General features: G+C 35.6%; 1 protein-coding gene across 1 annotated transcript in view; it reads right to left on the bottom strand.

Annotated features, from left to right (window-relative positions):
- Positions 1 to 18,571, bottom strand: part of RYR2 (ryanodine receptor 2) — a 437,742-nt gene that overhangs the window by 49,207 nt on the left and 369,964 nt on the right. Inside the window, exons 78-85 of the mRNA XM_072857729.1 lie at positions 17,987 to 18,090; positions 17,322 to 17,373; positions 17,123 to 17,176; positions 15,439 to 15,462; positions 5,593 to 5,649; positions 4,393 to 4,492; positions 3,365 to 3,444; positions 1,227 to 1,303 (exon numbers count right to left, since the gene is read on the bottom strand). Of these exons, the coding sequence (XP_072713830.1) occupies positions 1,227 to 1,303; positions 3,365 to 3,444; positions 4,393 to 4,492; positions 5,593 to 5,649; positions 15,439 to 15,462; positions 17,123 to 17,176; positions 17,322 to 17,373; positions 17,987 to 18,090 (548 nt within the window). The remainder of the gene's footprint in view (positions 1 to 1,226; positions 1,304 to 3,364; positions 3,445 to 4,392; positions 4,493 to 5,592; positions 5,650 to 15,438; positions 15,463 to 17,122; positions 17,177 to 17,321; positions 17,374 to 17,986; positions 18,091 to 18,571) is intronic.

Genomic DNA, 18,571 nt, shown 5'->3' with positions numbered 1-18,571 from the left:
TGTCAAGAAGAAACATTTCAGTAGCTTAATATATGTCTGCTACAAGAATTAGGAAACTCAGCTCTACAAACTTAACCTGCTTTTGTCCTGCAAATGACAATAGAATTTAGCTCTTTATGATTGACCAAAAAAAGGGAATGTATGTGTTTATGATATATGCACTCATTTTAGAGGTTACAAAGAAGCCATATTATTGACTACTTTTATATTATAGCCCAGTTCTTCCCAAGCAGCAAGGTCCATGAAGAAACTATGTCATTATTAGTTCCACTCAGTGTTCCTCTCCCTCCACATTCTGAAAAACTGAAGCTGCCAAAGGGAAATATGTATTCAACTAACCAGATTTAAGGACCATATAGCCTTACATATTTCCATTTGTGAATCTGCAAAGTACTTGCCTTTCATGGCTTAGCATGTCAGCTAGCCATGATTAACTTTTGTTCATAAGCAAGAATGTTTATGAAAGTCAGATGGATGTAGATGAACTACAGCAGTAGTTCTGCTGGCAAGAAACCTCACTGATTTCAAAATGAAACTTGGCCAAAGACAATGTTAAGAAAAAAGGATATATGGTACCCTTGACATAACAGAAGACTGAACTGCTTGATCCAGGAAGCCCGTTTTAGTCCCATGTTTTGTGTTCATTAATACATTATTTATTGATATGGTTTATTCTTAGGAATTATATATAAAACATTTAAATATATATATTAATATCTATAAAATCAATATAAACTGTCAAGAAGCATGAATGGACAAAGAAGTCACAATATCTATGCAGTTTATTAAAACACAATATTACATTCCTTTTCCTGCCTTCTAAAAAGTCCTATTAATATTTCTAACAAAGTTGGGTTTTCCCAAAATCTTTATGTTTACTTAATATTGATCATTAACCTGGTCTCTGCAGGATTACAGGATACCTCCAGAGTTAAGAATTCGCTCCTGAGGAATGCTCCTAACTTTGGAGTTGTTTTCTGTATATCTCAAGTAGACACAAATGCCAAAAACGTTTGTGAAAAGAGCTCTTTTACCAAGGTAGATCGATATTATATGAAGACTTTCATACCATGAGCACCACCTTGTCCTTTATCCCAAATCTACCACATAACAGTCCCCAGGTGCTGTTTGCAAAAAGTATATAGAGGATCTTTCCAAAACTATAAATCCTGTGGAATAAAACCTAAATGCAAAATAATAAATTTTTAAAGTAGATATTTTCTTACCTACAGGACTGCATAAGACCAGCAAGGCTCTGAAAGAATCCCACATCCTTTTTATCCTTGAGGTAGTCAAGCATTTTCTGCAGTAAACAAAAATAATTTATGCAGATTATTAGTATTTATACTATGTGTTAATCTAGTTAACTTAATACTATATGGATTCTAGATTACTAGTGATGCTGGTGTTTTGAAATATCTCTAATATTTACAAATTAGATAAAAGCGTCTTGCAAAGAAAAATCCAGGAGTCAAAAATAAAAAGAACATTTAATGCTCCTATCCTTTACAGAAAATAAGGTAATTGATTTTGGATATTCCTTCCTAAAACACGGAAAATAAAGATAGTAACTAAAGTCAATACAGTCAGCAGAATTTAGTGTTTAATATAAATAAAATCTTGCCACTACTAGGCCACGAATTTGTACTGACACTATAATTTCAGCACTGGACTGGGCTTGTCATAACCTCAGTTTGGTTTAGATTATTTTAGCTGCAACAGCATGTTAGTAGTCATGTGAGTATTTTTAAAATTTGTTTTAGCTTTATTGTAATGTGTAATACCTATCTGATAATAGACTGCAATAACAAAAAGTTATTCAATGGAGTGAACTCTGATTCTAGAATGCAATGTGTTGTTGAGTTGAAGATATAGGAAGATACCAGAGGTCCCAGTTGTAAACAAAAACCACAAAGCTCAAAGATCAGCCTTAGGAGGAATGCTACAAGAATTCATGTTGTGAATGAGGTAAAACTCTTTTTGCAAATAAAATAATAGGAAAAATGGATAATAAGTAATCTCCAAAATGAAGGAGCACATAAGCAGACAGTGTTAACGAAACGTATCAGCATAACCCCAAGTAGGCCCAAGATCACAGAAAAAGAACACCCCCATAAACAACACCGTACTAATCAAAGCAAAGAACTCCAGAGGATGATGATGACGACCTCTCAAAACCACTTCTGTACCTCTCCCCCCACCCATACCATTCTTCCCAAGGAAGACTGAAGGGTTGATCTTAGGACCTAAAGGAAAATCAGAAAGGCGAGCATAACACCAGAAAAAATGGGTAGAAATGAGGCAACTGAAAAAACAGCAATTCTAACTGTATTACTGATGCTTTTATAAGTATGTAGTTTAGACTAGTAGTATTAGTATTATTGTAACCGTACTAATAACTGTTTCCTGCATTCGGATTAGTTAAGACTTTATCAAATAATTTAAAAGGATTTAGATTGTAGCATTACAAATTCAGATTAAATAACTATGTACAAATGTAATGATTTTCCTAAGTAACTTAATATCATGACATCACAAAGAACTGGCAATGGTTCAAGCAGATACTTTTCTGTGCAATTTGTGGTCTGTCTGGTCAATTCCTGGTAATGATAGTGCCTGAAAAGAACATTATTTTTGGCTGCAAGTCACCTGCTTCACTGGTTGCTTAACTTGGGACCTTAACTGTTCCCAGTTGTCTGTATTCTTCAAACTGTCCTACAGCAATGTAGTAATGGCAGGTATGAAGCCTTCTAAACTCAGGAATCTTCAGCTAGTACAAAACACTGAATGTACTCTCTATCAGTGACTTCCCTTCAACAGTGCAGAATACTGTTAACATATCGGACTTGTCCACTACTCACCACATTATCTTACTATAGATTAGTAAATCAAGTTTGAGTTCTCTCCTTTAATCACCAAGACTCTCTGTGGCATAAGCTAAGGACTTCTGAAGTTGCATAACACTTTTTTTTGGTGAAGACTGGGGTCAGCAATTTTGCTCTACTGGCTACAGGACAATGGCAATCTTGCAAGAAATCCTTCCCTCCCACAGAATTCCTCTAGAAGTTAATGATTTAACATAAAATTTCCCCCTTCCAGCTGAAGTGCAAAACTAATTTCTTTTAACCTTGTATTCTGTAGATTAATTACATGTATACGAATAAGAAATATATACCCAGCAATAAGAAATGTATACCTAGCAAACAAGGTACTTTTGTACACTATTTTCTTCTGGGAACGAGATTAAGAGGATAAACAGCATCTGACAAATAGTCACATTACATAATGCACTACTACAATAATAATGACCATGGTATAAAGATCTATACTGACTAGAATGGGTGAAAATAAATTAGTAACTTACCTGTTGAACGGTAGAATTTCCTCCATTTAAGATGGCAATCCCTAGTTTTAGGGTAGCTGCAACCATTGGCCCCATCTCACCTTAAAATTATTTTAAAATATACTTTTAGATCATATATAAAAATAAGAATGTTCTATTAACTTATGCTTACAATGACTTAAATGGTAATTTATCAGGAGAGGCCTTTTCGTTTCTCTTGTAAAACAGACCTATTTTTCTTTCATGATCTCTAGTGTGACCTAATATCTCCCTGAGTGCCTACGGACATAGTGTAATGTATACACAGCACACAAAAGAAGCAAGATATAAGTCAGGAAGAACTCAGCTCAATGAATAAAAGTCATGTTTCATTTGGTAGAGCATCCAACAGTTGATTTAAGGCTGGGTGCATAATTTTAAGCAAGGTTTCAAGTCCAACAATATGTCTCCTCTGCATGCTAGTCCAGATATTTTTTCCTGTTTCTTCATGAAATTACAGTGATCCGAAGAATTTAGTTACAGTAAATGAAATTTGTAAACAGGAATTTTTAAAACATCACTACTGTAGAAACAAATCACAGAACAGACAATGAAAGCATCAAACCTTAGAGGTAAGATGATGTCTAAGGGACAAAAGCATCAGTTACACTTACAGTAAACAGAAATGTTTTACCTAAGTACACCAAAGTCTACACCTACTTCAGAACTGTACACATCCCAGAATTTGGGGGCCTTTTTGTCATTGCATACTACTAAAGCTATGAACTTTTTCACACTTCCTCTCAATCACCACTAGAAAAAATATTATTATTATTATTATTATTATTATTATTATTATTATTATTATTAATAACAGCAACAATAACCTCATGAGAATTATTCACTATGCTTTTCTGGATTAGCTGTCAATAATTTTTGAAACTTTGGGTGCATTTTGGAAGCAAACTTTAGTGCCAAATTTCTACAGGTTTTGCCCAATAAGAATTACAATCATTTCAAAGATCATTATAAATGAGGTCTAATATGTAATCTACACAACAAAACTTTACCTTTACTAGCACTGATTGTCTGCAGAACCATCTCAGCAGCACCCCGGTCATGCAATCTGGCTTGTTGATACAGAAGCTTTTGCTTTTCCATTTCTTTTTCCTGAATAAAAATTCCAGTCATTTAAGATGAGGACTTCAGTTACTATCAGTTCTCCAAAGGTTTTTGGTTTTCTCTTAGTATATGGGCTCTATGGCAACATCATGGACTGTTTTAATACATACAATGCTACTGAACAGATATTTAACATGTTCAAGTAATATTCTCCCCTTGGTATTTTTCTTTAATATGTTTTTAGCAGTTTATCTGAAAAGAGTCATCTCAATTGTAAATCATTAGGTTAGTTCAAAGCCCATGTTCATTATATATATACTGCATATATCAAACTTGCACTTTTGTGCCGTGTTTTTGTGCAACAGTTCATACTCTTAATAATCTTCTATAGTGTGACCATAACTTCATACTGCTCAGTACGCGGCTCTTGAGTTGCAAGTTGTTGCTGAATACCAGAGTAACAGAAGCATCTCAGAATTTTTTTCAAAACATTGTATTACAATATAGATTGCCCACCCTACCAACAGAATATTTGATAGAATACACTGTGCTTTTATATTTTGCATTCTCTAGCGGCAACAAACAATACTGCATGGCGTTGCTTGAGCAATGGTGAAGTTTGTTCTTTATAATTTAAACTACTACCGAAAACATAAAGAAGAACATAAAGAGCAAACATAAAGGCACAGTTAATTCCAGATGAGTTTGAACTTTCACCAAGTTAATTGAAGTTTGCTGGAGAATTGAGGATGACTAAGCAGTATAAGTTGCAAAATGGAAGTTGCATAGAGCCCTATGACAGTGAGTCCATCGGATGGCGTGGTAAAAAAGCTTACTCAAAAGGAACATGACACAATCAGTTAGTATCATGTCCAAAAACACAACGCCCAAAACATGTATGACCTAAAAGCAGGAACAGCTGCAGCAGAAGTAGCCAGAATGACAGCTTTGCTGCCATAAACTTTCCATCCAAGTTACGGAAAAAAGACATTGGAAGATGGAAGAGGTTTAAAAAATGAAGGCTTGCTAAATAGAGGGTATGAATAATAAATTAAAAAAGAAGAGTTAAAAAAGAGAAATATGTTTAAATGAATGAAAAAGAAACCTTTAACTCAAAAGCAAACCAACACAGACATTTATGCTGTTACCAGAGAGTTCTCGCCGAGGCTGGCAAATTTGTTTCTTAAATCTTTGATAATATCGTGCTGCGGAAACAAAATTCATCAGGGTTTTTTTTTCACACTATTAGCTCTCCTGTGGTTAAATTGTATCTTTCTTTTTTCTTTAAATTATGTGACAGATCTAGATGGAGGCACAAAAAGGAAAAAAAAAAAAAATGGCAGCTTTGCTTCATATTTAGCCATGCTAAGGTTTGAAAGTTTTGCCTTCATGTTTAAACCTCTTCCTGGGAGTTCAACAAAAACAAAACAGAAACATACACACATACACACACGCACACACACACCACACGCACAAACCACCAGAAAATCATGACATCATAGGTTCAATAGACCTACAATAAAATATTTTCATTTGCTTCAGATGCCACTGAGAATTGATCAGTGTTTCTTTTTTTAAAAACTATTTCCTATTTCTAGTTACTTTTAGTTTTAGACCCAACAATCTTTCATTTTTCTTCCATTGCAAGATTTATTATTCACTTTTGTTCACAAGCCTAACATCAGCTATACTACTTTCATTATGCAATATTTTTTTGATAAGTTTATCAGAGTGCTTATAGTGAGGATCCATCTGCATAATCTACAGACTAAAAGAATGGGTATGCACACTTCTTGCAATGGCACTATAGAAGAACAGTAAAAACAGGCATTGCCAAACAGCTTGCAGTGAGAAGAGTGGCATTTTTCATGGAAATCAAGTGGAAATCAAGCTGTCTAGGTAACTAGTAACAAAGTAGACAAAAAAAAAAAAAAAAAAAAAAGAAATCCACCAACAAAACAACACCACAAACATTTCTTCTAAAAGCAACCATTCCTTTGATGATAAGCCCCAAAGATCATGGTTCCTTCTTCAGGTTGACAATGCTGTTTCACTGTTGCTTTCTCCATGCAATGTTAATACATATATATATGTGATGGCAGTGCTGATATGAAGTAGGCCACCCATTGCATACAAAGCATACTAAATTAATAGAGCTGCTGGCTGGTGAAGATATCCCCATTTCTCTAAGATGTGTTTACTGCTAACACTGTTATCTGTGCGACCAGCACAGTTTTTTGCACTTTATTGTGCTTGACACAGTTGATGCCAAGAAAACTACCAAAATAATTAGCCAGTGGTTTGAATTTTCTGTCATTCACAAAACCATCACAACAATAGCAAAAATACTTCATACTAAATGAAACATTTAAAGTAATTAATCAGAATTAAAAAAAGAAAAACTGAAAGAAAACCAAGTCTATTTTATCTTGGGTGTTTTCCATTTACATGGGAAAAAGCTGGCCACTTAGAAATGTACGTACATGTATTCCCACACTATAGACTTTCTCCAGCAACCTACCAAACCAAGGAAACTTTTTCATCATACTCTTTGAAAGCAGACTCAAACATTTTCTACTTCATTCTATTTTTTTTTTTTTTTAAATCCTTACAAGCAACCATATGCCAAAAAACATGTCGGGCAAAACCACAAGTTTTAGCTTGAATTTTTTAGGCAACAAACTTGCAAAAACTAAATAGGAGCTTTAACTGACAAGTGCACCACTGAAATTGTTTATTTTCTTGTAATCCATACAAAGAATGATTCTTGGACTCTCCCTTGGAGCTAAGCCACATGGAGAGGTTTGTTTGCTGCTACCACTAAGCTCGCGGACATAGAGTGCAGGTGTATGATCCTACTTCTACAGAGCATTCTTTTTTTTTGTTTGTTTTGTAAATATGAAATTATTAAATACTTAAAGAGTAAACAGAATAAACAAAAAGATGGAAAGGGAAGAAATTACTTTCAACTCAACTATTCTAAGATGAATGCTTCCCTTTGAATTGTCTTCATATTTTATACTTTTCAAGACCTCTGTTTAGTCCAGAGAATAAATCCTATTAGACAGGTCTTACAGTGGCAAAACATCTGTTAATTTCAGTGTCAGGCGTGCATGAGTACAAGCTATGTATTAAAATATAACATCAAGTACTCAAGCAGAATCTTTATATATATATATTTTATATATCTTTATATATATGTCTTTATATATATTAAGCCTTTAAGCTCAATACATGCTGGTTTATGCTCTATAAATAAAGTTGAATTTTTCCTAAATCACTCATTTTGGACTTCATCAGCTGTAAACAGAGTACACACAAAATTAAAACATAACACATTATAATTCCTGAAGATTAGATATGTAGGATTGTAAAAGTGTTAGAGGAGTTTATTTTATCAAATATATTTTCCATATTACTTAAAGAAATATTTCAATCTCTGCAATTTCACACTCATATTTCTGCTTCTGCTGAAAGTCTCAACCCCAAAAGATTTTTTTCTAGTTGAAAAGTAATTTTTTACTAGTTGATATGATGGCCATTTTAATACCTCATTGAGCTGAAGTATCCTTTCTATATTGAAACCTGTCATTATCCAGATTATCATACAACAAAAGGAATTATTTAAAGTACAGATGGTAAAATATAACAATAAGGTTAAACAGGAAATTTAGAGACTACTAAACTGCTTGCACATAAAATAATTAAAATACAATTTCTCTCAAAATTGAATTTCATAATAAATGAATGGCCATTCTAAAGGCATTTCTCTGCCACCTGCTGTGCTTTCTTGTTCTATGTACTCTTCGATAGTTTAGGAATACTGACGTGTCTCAATGCCAGGCATCTATAAGCCTTCTATCATTTGATATTACTTCCATGATACAAGCAAATACTGAAAATGCCTGAAAGTAGTGTCTAAGTATCATCACTAAAAATGATAATAGGTTCATAAATTAACTACCACATTCTTAGCTATATGCAGTCAGTGGCAATTTTTTAATTTCCTCAAAACCACAGCTATTTCTTTCGAATGTAATAATTCTTTACAAGACTTTAGAACACTTGTAGACTTCCTTTAGTAGGTGATTTATTAAATATTATTAAGTAAACATATGCTTTTATCTACTCTACCTTAACTCAATGACTTCATAAAATTTGAAAATATTCCCTGCATTCATCTTTATCACTGTTGGTGCTAAACAAATAATAACAATAAAAATAAAATGTAGCTAGAAAAACATGTATGCAAAAAAGGCTGTTTTGATTTGATTGGCTGTAAAAAACATTCAGCTTTCCTGGGTGTTAGTGTAAGTATTTTGTAATATGGTGAGGTGAGAGGAAAGGAAGTAACATTGATCTAAAAAGTATCTGGGAAAAAAAGAGAACTGAAGAGGAACAAACAGTCTTCATGAATTTTTAATAAATTTCAGACAAGATAGCAAAAAGGTATTATATGCTTCATAACATAACAGCTGAAAAGACACAAGAATTATAGCAATCATTCATCAAAATTATTTCTTGTATTCACACCAATATTCAGAGAAAGAAGTACTGGCGTTCTGCTGACTCTCCCCAGTAATAAATGTCTGGGACAAAAAAAATTTATCATGTCATATCTTTAGATTTTATGACATAACTGTTACTCAATATCAATAGTCAGCACGATAATCCACATGGGCACAAAGTAAGGATTGTTTTATCAACATTATATTTCACATTTTATAGCATTTGAATAATCCATATTAAAAACTTTAGTGTTATATCACAAATATATTTTGTTCATACAATATATAGTTATAAAACAAACAAAAAATATATACTAAACTAAATAAAATACTACTCTGTGTTAAAATAGCATTAAATCTGAGCTACAAATGCACAGAAACAAAGATATCCTCAAATAAAACCTTCACTATGTATTTTATTTTGTTTTGGTTAAAAAGTCTCCACTTCAGCTTGCAGCAATATCTTTACTGATGTCATCATCTTTATACTGTCATTCATTTATATCTTCATCTCTGTCAAGGAAGTTAGATTTGTTTCCTACGTACTGCCTCCATATTCGTACCATGCTGATGAGATCACTCAACATATTCATTCCTATTCAAGTAGATAGGAACTGACAAAACACTGAGTCTCTAAAAGGCAAAATATTTTATTAGGTGACTTTCAAATCTACGTATTCTCACTTTCCAATTTTTTTCTCCAATGGTACATAGCTTTAAAACTACACATCACTTTCAAACTGTGTCACCCTTTCTTGTTTAAAGCTGGGTGACAAATTTGACATATTTGAAATAGCTGACATAGATGTCTAACTCTCTATACGAATAATTAAAAAAAAAAAAAAAAAGGTAATGGATTGTTTAGAATATTCCACTATGACTGGAATTGAATCAGTTAGCTGGAGCAGAAAATCTTATGTACAGGGATAAGTTTGGTAAGATTATTATGTAATTACTGCATTAAAAACAAGCAAAGAACCTGGAAGCTACAAATGGTCACTTAATCATTGCAATGTATTTGTTCTTCAAAGTACATCACTCCTTTACCCCAGGACTGCCAAAGGCCCTGCCTTACATAGATCTCAACCAGTTCTGTTGTGCTACAGCAGTGAAGGATGGAGTGCCAGCTGGTGTTTGAGTTGAAAGACAGGGCAGACGGATGTCTGGGAGCACTCTTGAAAAAGCACCACACTAATGCTGGTATAAGCAGCAGAAACAATGTAGGGGGAAGAGATGCTGATAAACATAGAAGATGGGAAGCAGCCAGAGGACACAATGAAAGATCTTAATGAATGGCCTTAAATCATCTTTTATCACTAAGCCCCTGAACTGAAACCCAGAGAAAAGCATGGGTATATTATTCACTTTGTAGAAAAGAGATTCTCTACAAGACTTTTGCTGCACATTTCCCATAGTCAATGAGAGGTTATTCATATAGCCCAAAACAGCCTTGCAAGAAACTGAGAAACAGCTGACCTTATAACAAAGAATGTATTAAAGGCACTGACTTTATGTTATTGATATTATAAACTTGATCATGGGGAATCAAAACACTGCAAACAAGTAGGAGCAAATGAGAAGTGAAGGGCTGACCATCTAGCAGTGGACACCATAAATTCTCTAACTGGATTAAAGACTTTTTTTTTTTTTTTTTTGCGTAGAAGAAAAAAACCCAGTGACTGATGGAAATGCGGTGGTGAAGAGCACAAGGAGAAAAAAGAAAGAAGGTCCTGGCATTAACAAATAGCACAATATCAACAGCATCAGTATATAAGAAAGAACAAAAGAACTCTATCCTCCTCATGACAACATGTAAAAACTGATCAAGTCTTACTTAACCATAGGTTTGTGGTTTTGTAGCAGATATAATTTATCCTGGGAAGAGTATAGGGACACTGCTCAGTTGTGTAGGGATGGGGTCAGGAAGGCCAAGGCACGGATGGAGCTGAACTTGGCAAGGAACACAAAGAATAATAAGAAGGGCTTCTACAGGTATGTCAGCCAGAAAAGGAAGGTCAAAGAAACCGTACCACCCTGATTAACAAGGCTGGCAAACTGGTAACAACAGACGAGGAGAAGGCTGAGGTACTCAACAACTTTTTTGCCTCAGTCTTCACTGGCAACCTCTCTTCCCACACCTCTCGAGTGGATGGACCGCAAGACGGGGACTGGGGGAGCAAAGTCCCTCCCACTGTAAGAGAAGATCAGGTTCATGACCACCAGAGGAACCTGAATAAACATAAGTCTATGGGACCTGACAAGATGCATCCCAGAGTCCTGAGGGAATTGGCTGATGTCGTTGCCAAGCCACTCTCCATGATATTTGAAAAGTCATGGCAGTCAGGTGAAGTCCCTGGTGACTGGAAAAAGGGAAACCCATTGCACCCATTTTTAAAAAGGGTAGAAAGGACCACCCTGGGAACTACCAACCTGTCAGCCTCACCTCTGTGCCTGGGAAGATCATGGAACAGATCCTCCTAGAAGCTGTGCTAAGGCACATGAAGGACAGGGAGGTGATTCGAGGCAGCCAGCATGGCTTCACCAGGGGCAAGTCCTGTCTGACCAGCCTAGTGGCCTTCTATGATGAAGTGACTATATCAGTGGACAAGGGAAGACCTACAGATGTCGTCTATCTGGACAGGACTTTGACACGGTCCCCCAAAACATCCTTCTCTCTAAATTGGAGAGATATGGATTTGATGGGTTGACTGTTCGGTGGATGAGGAATTGGTTGGATGGTCGCATCCAGAGGGTAGCGGTCAACAGCTCAATGTCCAGATGGAGATTGGTGACAAGTAGTGTCCCCTCAGGGGTCCATGTTGGGACCAGTACTGTTTAATATCTTCATCAATGACATAGGGAGATCAAGCACACCCTCAGCAAGTTTGCAGATGACACCAAGCTGAGTGGTGCGGTTGACACGCCTATGGGATGGGATGCCATCCAGAGAGACCTGGACAAGCTCAAGAAGCTGGCCCATGTGAACCTCATGAGGTTCAACAAGGCCAAGTGCAAGGTCCCGCACCTGGGTCAGGGCAACCCCAGTATCAATATAGGCTGGGGGATGAAGGGATTGAGAGCAGCCCTGTTGAGAACAATTTGGGGGTACTGGTGGATGAAAAGCTGGACATGAGCCAGCAATGCACACTCACAGCCCAGAAGGCCAACCGTATCCTGGGCTGCATCAAAAGAAGCGTGGCCAGCAGGTCGAGGGAGGTGATTCTGCCCCTCTACTCTGCACTGGTGAGATCCTACCTGGAGTACTGCGTCCAGTTCTGGAGCCCCCAGCCCCTGTTGGAGTGGGTCCAGAGGAGGGCCACAAAAATGATCAGAGGAATGGAACACCTCTCCTATGAGGAAAGGCTGAGAGAGCTGAGGTTATTAAGCCTGGAGAAGAGAAGGCTCTGGGGAGACCTTATTGCAGCCTTTCAATACTTAAAGGGGGCTTATAAGAAAGATGGGAACAAACTTTTTAGCAGGGCCTGTTGTGATAGGACAAGGGGTAATGGTTTTAAACTAAAAGAGGGTAGATTTAAACTAGATATAAGGAAGAAATTTTTTACAATGAGGGTAGTGAAACACTGGAGCGGGTTGCCCAGAGAGGTGGTAGATGCCCCATCCCTGGAAACATTCAAGGTCAGGTTGGATGGGGCTCTGAGCAACTTGATCTAGTTGAAGATGTCCCTGCTCATTGCAGGGGGCTTGGACTAGATGACCTTTAAAGGTCCCTTCCAACCCAAACTACTCTATGATTCCATATGTAAATAACTTATCCTGTAGTTGTGGAGGGTGAAACCATGTATTAGGTTGCATCCATTCCATTATGGGTAGGAAAAACTAATGAGAAACACATTTTTGCATACTAGTTGGAATGTTTAATTCCTACAAATTGATACATTGATCATGGAGCCTGACCTTAATTCGTATCATTCTTTAAGAAAAATAATTACTTATTGTAAATACATGGTATATGGTCACTCCATTTATGCATGCTTTGTGACAGTGAGAGATAACAGAGACCATATCTGATGGGCTAGAGCCTTAAGACCTTGCATTATTTGTACGTACTGAAACTTGCAAGTCTTTCTGTGCCTGAGATAAGTGACAGCACAATGTATTGTTTTGTCAAAAATCTAGTGAATACAAAAGTCTATCAACAAAGTTGCTACCAGTAACAGGGATGAAGAAAACTGACATAGGAAGCTCTATCTTCCTCATTTCTTTTCTTCCTGTGAAGAGCCAATTTAAACCAATTGATTTTAAAAAGATGAGCTCAGTTTTGATTCCTTTTTTTGAATTCCCATCCTACACGTGTTTAGAGCACATTAATATGGAGCAAACCAGTAGAGTCAGTGACTCAAATGCAGAAACCTACTTGAATTTAGCTAGTGAAACACTTTGATTGGAAATAATTTCCTATCGGATAGAATCAAGGGGGACAGTGACACCAACTCTACAGGAGTCAATTGAGCGTCTGTTCAATATGATAGAAAGTTAACTTAGAGACAAAGGGCTAGGAGCAAATATAATCATAGTAATTCAAAGCAAATACTAGCAGGCAAATGCAGACAGGCACATAGTAATGCACAGACAACTTTATTGTGGGTTTGTATTGTGACCTCCGTACTGCAGGATCCCAATAGAGATTATATGTACAAAAATGAGACTACACTGCATGAGATATGGGCACGAAAATTGCCAATAAAGTACACTCATTGTTTTTATCACATTCTAAGCTTGCCCAAAGGTCTCTGTTGCTCTGACTGTGAAAAGACTCAGGACTTCAAACATCACAGATTTTTAAAGTCTAGAGGAGCAGTAGAGTTTTATTGCCATACAAATTGAACAGTCAGTCTTTTTCACATGCACACAGAGCATGGCATGAAAGAACTGCCTTCAACATTGAACTTTGAGATGGATAGATTGACAGAAAGAAGCACACAAATGCACACACACGGTATATACGGTCTCATATCTTTACAACTGTTTCCTATCATGTATGAAGGAAGCAAGGATTATTTATTGTGGGTTTTTTTCCCTTTTAAAACACTTCTCAATCAGCAAGACAGAAAATTTTCTATGGAGCATATAGCATTTAGTGTACAGTAACCAGGTAGGCAGGGTGATAGACATGTAGTATTTGAATAGCTGAATTAATGGAAGAAACAAAGAAGAAATTATGCTATTAGATTGCTTATATACTTCCTTTGGGGTTTTGTAATATGTACTTTGTGTTTGTGGCAATTACAATACCTTTTAAACAACTTTTTGTGACTCTGTGTGAGCACATTCCTCTTCCAGGATAATGCCTTTATTGTATGAAGGTGGAACAGATCTGTGCAAATTTTTGAAGCAGTAAGAGTGAAGTTGATCCTGGAATACATCTTCTCTTTCCAGAGTTGTATGGGAACCTCTTTCTTTTGTGAATTTAATGTTAATAGAAGTGCTAGCGAACAAAACACCAAAATCACCTTGTTCTTTTCAATGGAGAAGGTTATAATTGTTCCCCATATTGCTATAGGCAATGAACTTTGAAGCTACTGACTGGAGTCTGACCATCAGCTAAATCTGTGCACTCCCAATCTCAAGCAAGTCCTCTCTACTTAGTCTAGCTGCCATTAGCCACAGCACGATAACTCTATTTAAACACCTCAGAACCAAAAATTAGTTACCCCACACACCATACCTCCTCTCAGAACATCAACTTTGCAGCACTACCAGCAAGCAGCCTGAGTCAACAATGGGAACTGAGACTTCTACTTGCATGAAGTAGGCAAGTAGGCTGGTGCCTAAGCCATGGGCCACCTTTTAGAAACAAATGGTGAGACTTTCATGGTGAGACACAGAAGATGTGTAAGAAATTGAGTCAATAAAAAAAATTAACACTGTGAAATTTCAGAGCTATTGCCTCTATGTTTTTAGAGAAAACATGGAACAATTAGGAATCACTTCAGGTATGGAGTAGCTATGGAGTTTCTGTTAAATACTATAACAATGAAGGCTAAGGACTCACTCTATTCCAAAGGATCTGAATCACAGATAAACTATAATATAATTGATGCTTTCTCTGTGACAAACATTGGAAACAGAATACTACTGTATCAGAAATGCACGTTTGCTAAGATACAGAAGTCAGCTGCTTTAAGAGCCAAATAAATGATTTTAGTAATTCAAATGAAATTATAACCAGAAAGAAGATAACTGATGCACAAAAGGCAAGAACAGCAAAACAATATGAACAAGCCAAATGACACTCTGTTTTCCCCAAAATGGCAACGTAATTTTATATGACATATTTTGCATAAATAATTCTTGGAGTCTTTAAAAAGGGTTTGTGCACAAGAAGGGTTTGGTAGAGATGTCATGCTGGAACTGAAATGTTAAAAACGTTTTCAAGACCCTTTAGTTGAACTTATCCAAGATGTTGGGCCTAAAAAAATCACAAAATTAGACCCAGACAAATACACACATATTTTTTTGTTTTACCTTGCTGCGTTGTGATCCTGTCACCTTAAGGAAGGGCAAGGACAAGAAGCGAAATAGTAATAAGAAAAAGAAGTCCAAAATTTTTTTTCTGCAGGTGACTGACCAAATACACACACAAAATTGTCTTTTGAACAGATTAATACATGATTTGAACATAAGTTTCATAGTTACAGAAAAAAATAATAATGAGAAACAAATGAACAGAATCTTCTCTCAAAAGATAAAGTTGAATGCTGAACAAGGAACCCATTATGATTTAGGTAAGGAACACTAATAAATTCCTTACTGATAAATTTGTTCGTTCACCTCAATGACTTCCTATTTATAAATTTTCACATTTATAAGTACAAGATTTTGATATATAATAAGCATGCATGGGCTAACTGAAGAAAGCTTATAGAAATAAATATTCTTTGTTTAGTCAATGATACGTCATACATTGCATTTCCAGGAAAAAAAAAAAACAAACAAAAACAGACAAACAAAAAAGCACTGAAATTTGGATTCATACTTAGACATTTACTAAGAAACAGAAATCTATATATCAGGTATGTTAGTTGTAACTCAACTGGACTAGAACTTCTGAGTGACTGAAAAGAATTTGGTATTGGTATTCTTTCTGATTTCTGTATACAGCCAAATAGGGAATACGTACTTAAATGACTCAGTGCTATCTCATGCGGCATCATGTAGAAAACATACAGAACATCTGATGTGTACAAAACAATGAAAGTAAAAGTAAACATGCCCCAAACCACTCCTCAAAAATCAAAACAGCACAGGTAGTTTTATATCAAATCAATCAGCATACTTAGAAATATTTTAAAGAAATAATAAAAGCATGTATTTCATGGTTCTGTGTTTTAGTAAAGATAAGTATTAATTGATTTGAAAGATAAGACAACTTTTAATGTCAGAAATATAATATGCTAAAATACATTAAATAGTAAAAATATTAACAAGCTAATTCCCTCACTGGCCCTCAGAACAGATAAATTTCTTGTAAACTCCATTTTATTAGCAGAAAGATAGACAGATCCCAGAGCAAACACATGACAAGGACTCATCTCTTACTCTTGTAATCAACTCATGCAAGTGTGTTTCCTTATACAGTGACGATCACTAAAAACTCAACATTAAACAACAATAAATACAGATTTCCTATTCTCAACATAAGAAAGACCTTGGCAGTATTGATTAATAAAAGCTGACCTTTTACTAAGAAGCATTAATATATATGTGAACATAAAAATACTGTATAAATTACTGGTACTGAATGTATATGACTACTGTAAAAAGCAGTATTATTTCAGTATTTTAACCATCCAAACTAAAGGTAGGACGTGATACGTTACAAGATACAGCCTGTTATTATCAGACTTCCAGAATAAGTTACTACCCATAATATTTCTCTTCAACAACTAAAAAGTTTAAGTCAATCAGATAAACATGTAAGATCCGTTAAATTACTCTCTATATAATCTTATACTATGTGATACTACGCATGGTTTTGGTTTACTATTATGAATCTGGGCACTCATATCTGCCAATCCAGCTTCTGACATGCAGTTCACTGGCATAATAAGCTGCAGTAAGCCATGAACCAAGAAACATAAATGTCAGTTGGAAGCTATGAAATAATGTCTAAAATGACAAGAAAAACAAAACAGAGGTATAATCTTACTTCAAAACTCTTCACTTCTTCTTCACCATCATCATCTTCTTCATCATGGCAGCTCTGATACCATGTAGAAAGAAAACATTTACTGATAAGTCGGGGGGAGGCGGGGGAGATAAGCATTCCTTCACTTTACGTGTAATTTCTCTTATCTTCATTAATTTTATTAAGACAGAAAAGATGCAAAAAATAGGAAAAAAGTTACCTTTGCCATAATGTCAGCATAAGCCATATACAAGAAATCTTCTTCCAATTTGCTGGTTAATAGAGAGAGGAAAGGGTAAATGAGGAAGATTAGAGCCATTATAGTAGAATTGGAGCACCAAAATATTTTTAAGCACCTTAAAAATCTTTTTAAAGGATTTCTATACTCATAATTAATTACAAAAGTCTTTTTGGAAAATGAGGACTTGATTAACTAATACAAAACTGAAAAGTAAGGCAAGCTACAAACACAGCGCTCAGAAATTCATAAACACCTTCCAATGAAGAGAACATTAATTAATTTTTCAATTTTACCTAGAATATACTCATATTTCACATTCAGAATATAACTGTCAACAGGGAACACAGACAGAAGAGAGAGGTGTAGTAAGTCCTGAACACAGCATCCGTAACTGTGAAAAAGTGTATAGGGGCATCTATTTGTCTCTAGAAAACTCCTTACATCTCATTATCAGTCATGTTAAAATCTCTTTACATACCACAGGCTACAGAGGTTTGAGTGTAACTCAAACTCACCATATGTACATACATACATGTTTTGGCCTAGCCTATGCAATCTCACTTGAACAGAGACATGTATAACTTCAAATACAGGAGTAATCTGAAAATCTGCATACACTCTGCAGTCTCTCACACCATCCCTACCATTTTTCAGTCAAGGCTGTTCGACTGAATAGCAGAATAAGTTGATGTAAAGGATCAACTCTTTTAAGGTTTTCATCTTCTTCCGGTGGTTCCTCCCCAGGTTTCTTTAGGGAAAAAAAGATTTTAAAAGTATATTCAATTATCTATAGTGAAAAATGTTTTACTCTGTGCAATTTATTAAACATTCAATACTCACATATGTAATTTTTATTTGGACAACCAGGAGGAAACAAGTTCCAAGCAAAGTATAAAAAGCCTGAATCCTGACTGTGTTTATGACCATGAAGACTTACAAAGATGATACCATTTGCAAACCTTTGGATTTCCTCTCCTCGTAAAAATTAACCCTCTTCCCTAGATTCTGAAAATAACTTCAATCTTTTACTGCTGTTACCCAGAATGACTGGTAACCAGATGCCATCATTTGCTATTATATTGTCTGTTCCTCTCTATGTTAACAAGCTTAATCAGCTAAAAATTAGAATCCTCTGTTCCAAGTCTTATGCCAGGTATAATGTTCGCTGAGGAACTCTGAGAGGCTTTGAGGGAGAAGAAATCCAAACTTGAAGCTCACCAATAGTTTTA

This window comes from Ciconia boyciana, chromosome 3 (assembly GCF_034638445.1).
Source record: "Ciconia boyciana chromosome 3, ASM3463844v1, whole genome shotgun sequence".
Lineage (NCBI taxonomy): Eukaryota > Metazoa > Chordata > Aves > Ciconiiformes > Ciconiidae > Ciconia > Ciconia boyciana.
The sequence above is the reverse complement of the archived record's forward strand: the minus strand, read 5'-3'. Positions and strand labels throughout refer to the sequence as shown.